Source organism: Lactuca saligna, chromosome 1 (genome assembly GCF_052625555.1).
Source record: "Lactuca saligna cultivar CGN05327 chromosome 1, ASM5262555v1, whole genome shotgun sequence".
Lineage (NCBI taxonomy): Eukaryota > Viridiplantae > Streptophyta > Magnoliopsida > Asterales > Asteraceae > Lactuca > Lactuca saligna.
The window spans coordinates 186224450-186238072 of NC_136417.1; the positions used below are offsets into that span (position 1 = coordinate 186224450).

At 35.8% G+C, this 13623-nt stretch overlaps 1 protein-coding gene across 1 annotated transcript; it reads left to right on the forward strand.

Moving 5' to 3' along the window:
- Positions 1 to 4219: 4219 nt before the first annotated feature.
- On the forward strand, positions 4220 to 12746 carry LOC145001688 (phospholipase A I-like). The gene is made up of 18 exons (XM_078961038.1): positions 4220 to 4983; positions 6133 to 6280; positions 6476 to 6554; positions 6636 to 6789; positions 6892 to 7098; positions 7190 to 7435; positions 7513 to 7675; positions 7761 to 8021; positions 8572 to 8693; positions 8786 to 8947; positions 9092 to 9290; positions 9467 to 9603; positions 9672 to 9810; positions 9920 to 10123; positions 10278 to 10734; positions 11544 to 11760; positions 11927 to 12016; positions 12150 to 12746. The coding sequence occupies exons 1-18, from the start codon at positions 4405 to 4407 to the stop codon at positions 12633 to 12635; spliced, it is 4050 nt and encodes a 1349-aa protein (XP_078817164.1). The 5' UTR covers positions 4220 to 4404; the 3' UTR covers positions 12636 to 12746.
- Positions 12747 to 13623: the final 877 nt, after the last annotated feature.

Sequence of the window (13623 nt, forward strand, 5' to 3'; positions counted from 1 at the left end):
GATTTGACTTATGTGTCGGGCCCGGTCAGAACTAAATTGATGTGTTTGATTAAGTTCTATGTCGAATAAATCGGAGATCAAGAAATTTAAATGCATGACTAACCATTCCATAGGATTGTCAGCATGATATCTAACAGAGGACTGTACGATCCCTTATCTAAAGGACAAGATTGATTAGATCAGAGTTGACAGCGTCTTTGAGAGCTACGATTGCAAACCGAATTGTACTTATATAGTTACTAGACTTATCCAAGTGGGAGACTGTTGGAATAGTGTCTAAGGCTATAACTATATCCGGTTGTGCATGGTCCTTTTGGGTTGCCTTCACCATAGCAACTTGATGGATGATTTGTTAAAAGAGAGTAAATATTATAAGGAATAATATATGGCTATTTGATTAATATAAGTCATAAATTAATTGGTATTAATTTGGTGACTTAAAGAGATTAATTAAATAAGAGGGTACAAACTGTCAATTGTTTGATAGTTAAACTTTAGACTGTAAATCCTTATCCTAGATAGGATGGACGATTTCTAGGACTTGGATAAGCCAAAATCGTCCATAGGGTTATCTATGGAATGGATTTGGATAGCCTTAAGAGAAGATTATCCAATTAGGGTTTAGGTTGAAACCCTTAATGAGTTTACAAGTATAAATAGACCCTAGGGGTGAGGGAATTCGACACACAACCTAAAGCAAGGAACCTCTGGCCGAATTCCTCCCCTCTCCTCTCTCCTAAATCATCTTGCTTGCTATTGGTGTTTGTAAGCCATTAGAGGAGTGACATTTGTGACTCTAGAAGCTCCAAGACAACAAGATCAACAAGGAACTCAAAGGTATGATTCTAGATCTGTTTCATCATTGTTATTTAACCTAATTAGCTATTAGAAGTCTTGGATTCAAAGCATGTTTAATTAGAAAGCCTAGATCCGAGCAATAGGGTTTTGCATGCGCACATAGGAAAGTTCTTATGGCTAAAACCCATCAAAATATTGTATATACGTTAATATTATGTCTATATGATAGTATATTAGTATCAACGTAGATAGTTATATTAACCGGGATATAGTTATTTTAAATATAATATTCTGAATATATACAACTATTATCAACTTGTTAGTATGTTATTATATTAATGTAGATCTTGAGTTATACTTAGGATTCTATATATATTTTGTGTGCGATATAGTTCTGAAGTTATATTCGGAAGTTTTATATGTTAAGTTATATAGTATGTTGCAATTAATAGTTTTATGTCAAGATAAAACTAGATATGTTATATGTTGTTATTATTAGTTTTATGTCAAGATAAAACTGGATATGCTGTTATTGTTAGTTTTATGTCAAGATAAAACTAGAAACATTATATGTTGTTATTATTGGTTTTAGGTCAAGATAAAACCTGGTTTTTTTTTTTTACTTCAAGATATAGCTATTATACTGCCTAAATATTATGAAGTTAGGAGTAATGTTTAAAAGCAAAGTCTAGTAACTTAAGGTTTTAGACATGAAAATGCTTTTGTTGTTAGAACTATAGAATGTCGTCAAAGTCTACATGAGCTACTGTATTCATCATCTAAGATTGGGAATCTTAGTGAAAGTCCTCTGACCTGTATTTGTTAATCTCGTGTGAGCGTGACAACCCCACCCGTGGTTGCTAGCTCCAACCCAATGGTATTCGGGTGATGAACTTGCCTAATTTACTACCTTCCGACATCGATAAAGCGTGCAGAAACTACCGCAAGGTGTGATCCTTGTACTACCGCAAGGTGTAATTCTTGTACTACCGTAAGTTGTGATCCTTGTACCACTACAAGGTGTAATCCTTGTACCACCGCAAGGTGTAATCCTTGTACTACCGCAATGTGTGATCCTTGTGATAATAATAGGAGGTATATGACTATGTCATAGAGTCGCAACTACAGACTCATGGTAGCACAACTTTAGAAGCATTATACTTTGTCGATATACAAGTATGAATGTTAAGTATAAGTTTCCCAAAGACTTATACTCTATGTATAAGAATCTAGTAGGTATATTATTTGTATATTAAGTAGACCACTATACCTATCCCACATACTCGTATAGAATTGAAATAGATTTATACGTAGCGGTTTTACTCGTATAGAATTGAAATAAGATTTATATGTAGCAACTTAGTTTGTATGGAATTACAAACATTTATACTTATACTCTAGATTCAAGGATTGTTTAGGTATAACACTTATTCGGTAAGTAAACCATTATACCTAGTATATATATATATATACTAAATGTTTGAGAGTAAAAATTATACTTTCAAAACTATACTTTTGAACTTGAAAAAAAGTGTTATTTTTATATGGAGTCAAAACCTGTGAACTCACCAACTTTATATTGACGTATTTTAAATTGCCTGTGTTTTAAGGAAGTTGATAACTATGATATGAGAAATGACGTTACACCGCTCGGTGTTTCCCCCGACGGCCTGGGTGTGATATGGAGTGGGTATGAGAGTGGTTGCTTGTGTCATAGAATAAAGAAAAGTCAACACTCAACCTTTGTACTTCACCCACTCTTCATGGATAAGGTTTTATCCCTAAAAACGTGGATAATTAGTAGATATGGGTCCCTAAATGTTAAAATAAAGTTTCGGGTGAAAATCCCGCGTTAAAACGATGAAAAACGAAGCCAAAACGAAGTCGGAATCGAAAACCGGGAAGAAATGGGCTTCACTGTGAGACCTCTCGGTCCTAGGCCGAGGTTCGGTCCCTTCTGCTGCTGGGCCGAAGGCGAAATGGAGCGAAAGGGTAGGAGGCGAAATGGACCGAAGGTACCTTCGGTTCCTTGTGCGAGGTTCGGTTCATCATGCGAGGCTCGGTCCAAAAGGGAAGGTTCGGGTTCGGTCTGTTGGCCTTCGGTCTGAAGGGGGGTTCGCTTCTGACAAGTTCGCTTCCCAAGAGGGTTCGGCTCCTTAAGAGGATTCGACTCCTTAAGAGGGGTTTCGGGTCCTTAAGTCTATTTTATCCGTTTTTACCCCGTTTTAAGCGGTTTTTGACCTGATTAAGGGTCGGGATGGCCCGAAAGACTACAAAAATTTTAAGGAACTTTTGAGAGAGATTTCACATTCTTGGAGAGATTTGGGAGAGATTTGATATACTTAGAGAGGTTTCTCATACAAAGAGAGATTTGGGAGAGATTTCACATTCTTGGAGAGATTTGGGAGATATTTGACATACTTGGAGAGGTTTCTCATACAAAGAGAGATTTGGGAGAGATTTCACATTCTTGGAGAGATTTGACATACTTGGAGAGGTTTCTCATACAAAGAGAGATTTGGGAGAGATTTCACATTCTTGGAGAGATTTGACATACTTGGAGAGATTTCTCATACGAAGAGAGATTTGGGAGAGATTTCACATTCTTGGAGAGATTTGGGATAAAGAGAGATAGAGTGAAAACGATTGAGAGAGGTTTCGTGTGTGACATTTGTGAGTGTTTGGCTCCGCAACGCAAGGTCTGTAAGTCCCGTTAAGCCATGTTCAAGGACCTTACACACTCCCGATGAGTATGCAACATTGTTTTCTCATTAGCATAGCGAGTTGTATAGCAATTACCTAACGTAAGCCCTAGTAGACAAAGGTTAACTGAGTCGATTGGTTTGACTTGTTGACTTTAGTTGACTTTGACTTGATTGGAATTTGATGGTTGTCACATTCCTTATTCCTTTTGAATTGAATCTGATTTGCAGATGTGGTTTAAATACAGGTTTATTTTGTAGATAATGGTATCGTATGAATTAATGGGGGTCTTTGTTTGTTTTTAATTAAAAATGTGTGTATGTATATGGTTTGAGTTGCCTGAGTTGAGGAAGAGAGAGAGAGAGAGAGAGGTCATATGAGCCAATAATGATTTGTCAAGGTCTATGTGGAAAAGGGGTAATTGTGTCACCCCTTCATTTTGTTCAAAGTGACCAAATCAACCCAACAAAAACAAATTTGTTCCCTTAAAAGGCACGAAAAGAACTTCAAGGACTGAAAGGGTAAAGTCGAAATATTAGGACCCTTAAGTCATTTTCCATTTTTTTTAATATGACATTCTTATTAGTGGGAGGGATTTAGGTAGAAGGTGTAGTTTTAGAGATAGTGAAAGGACTATTTTTAAAATAGTTCAAAGAACCAATAAACTCTCCGGAAATTACAAGACGAAGTAGATGATCAACTTTACTGGAATGGCGGTTTCGTATCATATCATCCTTGGCTTTGAATCACGATCCTTGAAAATAATCATATACCATTGTAAATGCTTCGGTTAAGCCCTACAATTCTTCAATCGATCTGTCCAAAAGCACGAAATGTTGTTAAAAGATCCAAATTTCGATCGATGATCGTCTCTGCATGAGGGAAATTTTGTGTTGATATACAATGTCGTGGGGATTAGGTTGGAAGAGGCCATCTGATGTGTTTCATCTATCATTACATTACGGTATAGAGGAAACAATAGATGATCAAAACCGTTCACCTTCATCATCAACACCGCCTTCGTCGAGTTTATCGTCGGAAAAAGACAACCACATTTGTAACGACCAAGAGTTAGGGTTTCGAATCGATCTCGATTGGAATGCCGCCGATGACGATGGTCAGGTTGCATTGAGGCTTCAGTCTCAGGTAATGGTAGCTTTGCCTTTGCCGCAAGATACGGTGGTGATCACGTTGTCGGAGACAGCATGTGATGATTCCGGTGGGGATTTGGTGCGTGTGGGTATGAAGGTTGTGAAGCAGAGAGATCCACTTAGGGCGGTTGCCATGTCACGGGTCGGAGGGTCCGGCCAACAGTATGATGGAATGGGCGTCCTTACTAAGTTGATGCAATCAGATTTTGCAGCCGCCTCTGGGTCGGGTATGGGTACGGGTACGGGTCAAGCTGTTGTGGTAGGGGTGAGATTTATTGCTGATCATTGGACGAATGTTACTGTCGTCAGCCTCTGCAGTTGCGGTTTGTCTGTAAGCTTTTTCTTGCTCCTTCAAAATTTATTTCTCAAATTATTTGACTTAATATTCCTGTATCTTCTTTTTCTTACAACTTCAAAAAGCGTCTGACTTGAACAAGTCAAATATTCAAATGAGTAGATGGCATCTAGGTGACAACATTTTGCTTACATGAATTTCTATTAGATGATAAAGCAACAACTTTACTTTTCAGTTTGTCCTATTTAATTGATTTTTTATTTTTTCACATACACCAAGTCATTTTTTTGTCATCATCTTCTTCACCCATTAAGATCCAAGAACTAGTTTCAAATAATCTCCAAATCTACCTCTTTTTTGACACAGTTTTTTTTTTACCAAATCTACTTTTGACAAATTTTTATATTCAAGTTCCTATTGATTTTTGTTTCCGATTAGTTGAATGTTTGTTGGATTACCAAGAATACTAATTAAATGCATATTTGGTCTTATTTTATAAATGATTATCTGATTATTAGGATTCAGTTCATTTACACCTTCATGTAATGCACTTTCATTTATTTGTGTATTATAACATCATACTTTCATTTCTTTCTACTACAACATTATACTTTCAGTTTTTTTTCTTATTAAGACATTGTAGTGTGAGATATCTACCGAGTTGTAGCATTATACATTCAATGTTTATTACGACATTATACTTTGAAAAAATCTACCAAATTGCACCAATGAAAATTGTTCATTTTTTGTAGTGGATGACCTTAATATACTTGGATAAATGTTCAAAGCACAATGTTGAAGAAATAAAACTAAGATGCTACAATAAACAAATCAACAAAACCACGTTTCTATTTTTCCATTTAACCCGTGTGGATACAATAGAAAATATTATTAGTGAAAAGCTTTTACATGGCAAAAGGGTGTATTTCTATATTAGCAAAGTCAATAACGTTTTGTTATACATGTATTATTTAGTGTAAAGATGTTGTAGGCCATAGTGTTATTAAAAATCGATCAAGGTATTATTTCTTATACTTAATGAACTTAATGGAGACATGACCTAATCCAGTAAGCTATATATGGGTGTTTCGTTTTGACTTAATATGCAAATAACGAATTCATAAATAAACTTTGTGAAAGAAGGCTTCAAACTTTTTACAAATTTGCCCTCATTTATATTTTCAGACACTTCCAGTAGAGTTGACTAAACTGCCACTTCTTGAGAAGCTATATCTAGATAACAACAAGCTGTCAAATTTACCCCCAGAAGTTGGTGACATGAAAAGCCTTAAAGTACTCACTGTTGACTACAACATGTTAGTTTCAGTACCAGGTACACTTGTATGTGTGTGTGTATACATATAACATATAGCATATATACATATATACATATATACATATATACATATATACATATATAAAATATTGATTTTCCTATTTGCCTGAGAAGTTATATCCAATTTATGTAGGTGTATAGGACCGATTTACAGCTTGTGACATGTGCCTTTTTTGTTTGAACCACAAACAGTTGAACTCAGGAGGTGCATTGGACTGGTGGAGTTATCACTTGAACACAATAAACTCGTTTGTCCTCTTTTTGATTTCAGGTGACTCGATTATAAATAAATTTTGTAGCATATTATTTAGAAAAAATGATAAATATTTTTTTGACCTTTTTATTTATGCAGGGCCATGGCAGAATTACGTGTTCTCAGGCTATTTGGTAATCCTCTTGAATTTCTTCCCCAAATTTTGCCTTTGCACCAACTTCGTCACCTTTCTCTTGCAAACATCCGTATAGTTGCAGATGACCATCTGAGATCAGTCAATGTGCAGATAGAGGTAATAATATATTTGGATGATGACATGCTTTTCTTTGGTGCTATCATTTTGTCAGTGTCAGAGTCAGTGTCAGTGTCTAACGTGTATTAAGATGGAATGCAGATGGAGAATAGTTCATACTTTTCTTCGCGACACAAGCTGAGTGCCTTTTTTGCACTTATATTCCGTTATTCTTCATGCCACCATTCTTTGCTTGCATCAGCCCTTGCAAAGATGATGCAGGATGAAGGAAACCGTGTGGTTATTGGTAAAGATGAAAATGCAGTTCGCCAGCTCATCAGCATGATAAGTAGCGAAAACCATCATGTGGTTAGTTCAGTTGCCATTTTATCATATATTTTTTTTTCCTTGTAATTAGTTGTGTCATATATATATGTAGTACTCTGTGTTATATGTATAGGTTGAACAAGCGTGTTCTGCACTTACCTCTCTTGCCTCGGATGTATCTGTATCACTTCAGTTGATGAAATGTGACATCATGCAACCTATTCAAAGAGTTCTGAATTCTGCGGGCCCTCAAGAGCTGAAATCCGTTTTGCAAGTTGTGGCAAAATTAGGGTTTGTCTCTGATACAGTCGCCCAAAAGATGATGAACAAGGATGTGGTGAGATCGTTAAAAATCTTATGCGCACATAAAGATCCTGAGGTGAACACTTTTTTTTTTTCTTTTTCTTTTTCTTTCGTGTGGATGAAGTAAAAGTGGTGAATGAGTTTATTAATTAGGTACAAAGGGCGTCTTTACTAGCTATTGGGAACTTAGCCTTCTGTTTAGAGAACCGGTTGATGCTTGTTGCTTCTGAAAGTTTGAGGGATCTTCTTTTACGGCTTACAGTTGCATTTGAGTTACGTGTGAGGAAAGCTGCAGCTCGTGTTCTTGCGATTCTCGGTTGGTTTTGCTTAGTGATTTTCTATGAATATATAATTTGATTTATGGTTATATTAAATAGTGTATTATTATTATTATTATATAGGGGAGAATGAGAGTCTGCGGCGTTGTATCAAAGGAAGACAGGTACCAAAGCAAGGACTGCGTATACTTACAATGGATGGAGGTGGGATGAAAGGTCTTGCAACTGTTCAAATTCTTAAGGAAATTGAGAAGGGAACAGGGAAGCAGATACATGAGATGTTTGACCTTATATGTGGCACTTCAACCGGTGGCATGCTTGCTGTTGCTCTTGGAATTAAACTCATGTCCTTGGAAAAATGTGAAGACATATACAAAAATCTAGGTCGGCTATGGCCTCATGACATGAATCAACTGTTAGTTGTATTGCATTTGACATGCATTAGACTAGGACTGATACTCATGTCCATTGAAAAAAAAAATTGCAATTTTTTAAACCACCCCAAAAATGTGGAAAAGGGATTCTCCCTCGATCTCTGGTCTGTGCAAAAGACGAAAATGCCATCTCCATCATCATTGAAAATATCCCTAGAAAGCCTGTCCAGTCTAATCCAATCTCGATCAACAAACGCAGCCATAAGGCTGCGTTTGTTACATGGGATAAGACTAGACAGACTTTCTAGGGATATTTTCAATGATGATGGAGATGGCATTTTCGTCTTTTACAAAGACCAAAGATCGAGAGAGAATCACTTTTCCACATTTTTGGGGTGGTATAAAAAATTGCAATTTTTTTTTTTCGATGGACATGAGTATCAGTCGTAGTCTAATGCATGCCAAATGCAGTACAATTTATTTCTCTACAAACAGAAGGAGCCTTATGCATTCGACGATGCTGACACACTTGTCCAATTTATTTCTCTACAAATCTACAGGAAAACTTGTTTTTGCGGAACCTGTTCCAAGGGATAACGAAGCAGCAACATGGAGAGAGAAGTTTGACCAGCTTTACAAAAGTTCATCACAAAATTTTAGAGTTGTTGTACATGGATCTAAAGTATGCAGAATTCTCCCTTTCTACTTTCGTATACAAAATTTCCCGATTAATGATTATTTGCTAAAGCTGTCTGGTTTCATATCTGTGTCCAGCACAGCGCTGATGAATTTGAGAGATTATTGAAAGAGATATGTGCAGAAGAGGATGGAGATCTCTTAATAGACTCAGCAGTGAAAAACATTCCCAAAGTTATTGTAATATCGACTTTAGTCAGCGTGTCGCCTTCTCAGCCATTTATATTCCGCAACTATCAGGTTTTCACTATGTTTCTTTTTTTAGTATTAATGAAAGAAATAGCAACACACTTTCTTTAATCTGTTTATTATTACACAAATAAGTGAAAGTAGGTTGCTATTTTTGACTCTTTGGTGATTAATATTTGTACATTGGAAGTGAAGTATCCTGCAGGGACACTAGAAGCTCCTTTGACAATTGCAGAAAATTTAGCAGCAACGAGTGGGGGGTCTGTAACATCAACTAATGGTGCTCAAATTGGATACAAACGTGGTGCTTATATGGGAAGCTGTAGACATCATTTATGGCAAGCTATTAGAGCATCATCTGCAGCTCCATATTATCTCGATGATTACACTGATGGTATGAGTATCACTAACACCTCCTATTAAGTGATGTCTGTCTGTGTGTTTCAATAAATGTTGTTTAAACTTAAATAGTATTTCATGAGATGATGACATGACACACTCACTTTGGGAATGGAAGAAATTAATTTGTAAAAAGTTTGGACTTAAAAATAAATAAGTGATTATTTTTAGGTATATTCCGGTGGCAAGATGGTGCGATTGTTGCAAACAACCCTACTATTTTTGCAATACGAGAAGCACAACTGTTATGGCCAGATGCAAAAATTGACACCTTAGTTTCAGTTGGTTGTTGTTCTGTTCCAACTAAGGTAATTATTAATACACCAAATTTCAATACTTTACATAAATAAATATTTATTCATCTTTTTTTTTCAAGCTTCGAAAAGGTGGGTGGCGTTATTTGGATACTGGCCAAGTGTTGGTTGAAAGTGCATGTTCAGTTGAGAGGATCGAACATATGTTAGGCACATTGCTCACCATGATTCCTGATATTCAGTATTTTCGATTCAATCCAGGTCCAATAACCTTTTCTCTAATTATCTATTCCATTTTAAATTCTTCTTTATGTATATATATATAAAGAAATCCATAAAAGTAGACTGGTGTTTGTGGTGTGTTTTACAGTGGATGAACGTTGTGATATGGAGTTGGATGAGACTGATCCTACCATATGGCTTAAATTGGAAGCAGCTACTAATGATTATATTGAGAACAACTCTTCAGCTTTTAAACAAGTGTGTGAAAAATTGTTGCAGAATTATAAGGATGGGAAAATCCCTGACGTTCTAAACTCTCCTCAGTTCCTCAAGCCAAGGCGCCTAAATATAGGTACAATTGGATTGCTGCATGAAATCTTGTTTTTTTTCTTTTTCCCATTAACTGTTGTATACAATAATAATAATAATAAATTACATTACATTTTCTATTTGTAAGAACTCTGATGAATGATGTTTAAGGTTGGATTTGCATATAATATTTTCAGGTGAAAATGGACCTTGTTTAGGTTGGAGACGCTACGTGCTACTAGTGAAGGCTTCAAATTCCCCTGATTCTCGAAAAAACTTAAGCAGCCATATTCAATCACTCGAGACATTTTGTTCAGGAAATGGAATAAAAATATTTCTCATGGATGTGACATCATCATCATCGTCATCATCATCATCATCTCCCTCTCCACCTACATCATCACCATTGTTCACTGCAAGCTTCCCATCAAGCTCACGTCTCTTTGGTTCTGATACTGGGCCCGGGCCCCACTTAGGTCTTGATGGAAACTTTACAGATAAAAGTTGTGATCCACTACCCCCCTTAGAATCACCAACAACACTAAGAAAGCTCTCAGAGCCGATTCGATACCTACATGACAAGTTACAGAATTCACCACAGGTTGGAGTTGTTCACTTGGCTCTTCAAAATGATTCAAATGGCTCCATTTTAAGGTTCTTTCATTCTTTCTTCCTTCATTAACCAATATAGATTCAATACTCATTTATGCAACCAGGTTTCGATTTTATTTTTTTACCCAATTTGTGAAAAAAAAGTGTTTCAATTTATCACCAAAATTAAGATGCAAATATTTGGCTGCATGCTAACTTGTTAACCGGTTGAAGTTGTTGTATATAATTCATGTCTGGTTGCATAAATTGGTAAAAAAAAAAAAGGTAAAATCTTGTTGCATAAATAAGCATTCAATCGGTGTGTGTGTGTAGCATTATGAGGTAACAGGTCTTATTACAGTATTTTGGTCCTACAGTGAAATAGGGTTGCATATGTACTGAAAAAAAAAACAAGAGAGCATTTTTCTTTCTTTAGATATTTTTTTTTTTTTTTTTTTTTTGAAAATAAAAAACACTATCCAAAGAAAGAAAAATGTGTTTCACCTCTTTCCCAACAACGTTGTATATGAGTGGATTGAGAAAACAGTCAAAATGGCTTGTTTGTCTATTTTGTGTTTTTGTATCTAGTAAATAATAAATATTTGTAACGCAACAACAAAAGCCATTATTGAAAAATTAAAATAATTAATTATTTTTTTATTAAAGTAAACTTTAGTAGGAGGTTAGTTTGTAAAATGTAAACACTCGCCATGTGTGAGTTTTAACTTGTTTGACCCTTTTAGCAATTTTTTTTTTTTTTAAATTGCTAAATTGTTTTAACATGAGCAATACAGTATAGAGAAAATTTTAGGCAGTTAATAATTAAGTGAGATATAAGATAAGTAAAGATATATAGTGTATGTTGTGGGCAGTTGGAAAAATGATGTATTTGTGGTTGCTGAACCGGGTGAGCTGGCAGAGAAGTTTCTGGAAAAAGTGAAATATAGTTTTCAGTCGATGTTGAAAGGGGGGCGTAGGCGTTACATGTCAGACATTTCAAACATCTCTTGCGTTGCTGATTTGGTTGCCTGTAGGCCCTACTTCCAGATCGGGGTTGTTGTCCATCAATACATAGGCCGCCAAACTCAGGTCTCTTTTATTCCTTACCCCATAAAACATCACAAAACAAAACACCTTCTACTGTGTTTGACATGCATTGGAAACTCGGTCTCATGTGTCCAAAAAAAAAGACATGAATTCCCTTCCCGAAACTTGTAATATAATGATGTCGATTTGTGTGGATATATATATGAAGGTTAATGAAGAAGGTCAAGAATTTGGAGCTTACATGTTTCGTAGGACTGTTCCTTCTATGCACTTGGCTCCACCAGATGTTCGTTGGATGGTGGGTGTGTTTTACTCCAATTCTGACTTACTTTATTTATACTTTGGCCTTTTTTGGGTTATTTTTCTTGTAAAAATGTATTTTAATTACTTAGAATAACAAAATGTAGTTTTGTTTTGGTTTTTTATTGTAGGTTGGTGGTTGGAGAGATAGAATTATAATATACACGGGCCTATATGGGCCAACGACGGCTCTAATAAAGGCATTTCTAGACTCGGGTGCGAAAGCCGTTATTTGCCCTTCAATACAGCCAGAAGAAACACAAACACACTTAACATCATTCCATGGATCTTTCAACTTAACTGAACTAGAGAGAGTTAAATTTGAGATCGGGGTGGAGGACCTAGAAGATGAAGATGTGATGACAGTGGGGCCCATGAGCCCAGGGAGTGAATGGGAAGACATGACCATGGAGAGAGAGACACCCACTCCGGGTGTAGCAGGAGGTCGAGGGACGTTGATCTGGGATGATGATGATGAGGAAGATCTATCCAATTTCACGCATCACTTGTATGATTCTATATATCTTAGAGGGGAGAGAGTTGATGTTGCTTTACTAAATGCTCTTGATGCTCATCGGACAATTAGGTATTCCTGTCATCTACCTCGTCTGCTTTAGACTTTACAAAACATATATATTATATCTTTAAAAAGCAAAGAGAAACAAAAGAACATAGTTAGTGTTTATTACATATTTATTTATATGCTATATGCTGCAATAAATGTTTTGGTATGGTGATCAATGCCAAAAATCTTGTTATTTGTACCATTTGTTATGTTGATAAGTATGCTTTTACCATGTATACAATTTGTTTAGCCAAGTTGAACAAGTATTATTGTTGATTGCATTATTGTTGATTGCAATCAAATACATTCGTTAATTCGGTGACACGAATAATAGGCGGGAGTCTTAGAGGGTGTTTGGCAAAGCTTAAAAGATGAGCTTTTTGACTTATTATTGGTTTGATACTGGTAGAAGTCAAAAAAAGTGTTTGGGTAAAAAACAACTATTAGCTGTTGGTAACCTCTAATAAGTCAAAAAGTGATAAGTAACCTACTCCTTATTAAAAATTCCTTATTTCACCAAATAAGTTATAAATCAAAAAGTCAATAGATCTTTTCAAATAAGCTTTGCCAAACACCCATTTAATATATAGATTATAAAAACGGCTAAATTGTATTAAGGAACTACCAAGCAACTAGAAAACAACAAGAGAAAATTACATTATAGGGTTTTGCATCCTCTAATTCAAGTTTTTGCAACCCTTCTTATTCCTTTTCGAGAACCAATTAAAAGAAAAAGAAACAATGAAATCAAACAAAATTTCCTTCTTTGGTTTGGAATCTCCAAAACCCAGCTCATTCCGGTAAGTCCATAAGACCCAAATCAAAGTGCAAATCATCATGTCAACCAACACACGACGAGCATGTTTGTAGTGTTGTTAACCCAAAGAAACACTTCCTACAGTAAATGAAAAAGAAGGAATCACTAAATCAATCCATCTAGCAACCCGACTCTAAAGTTGTGTCGCTACCTCACATTGTAAAAATAAATGAATCGCCTGGAACCTCTACACAACAAGGACAAAGAACTAAAGGAAGCTTAA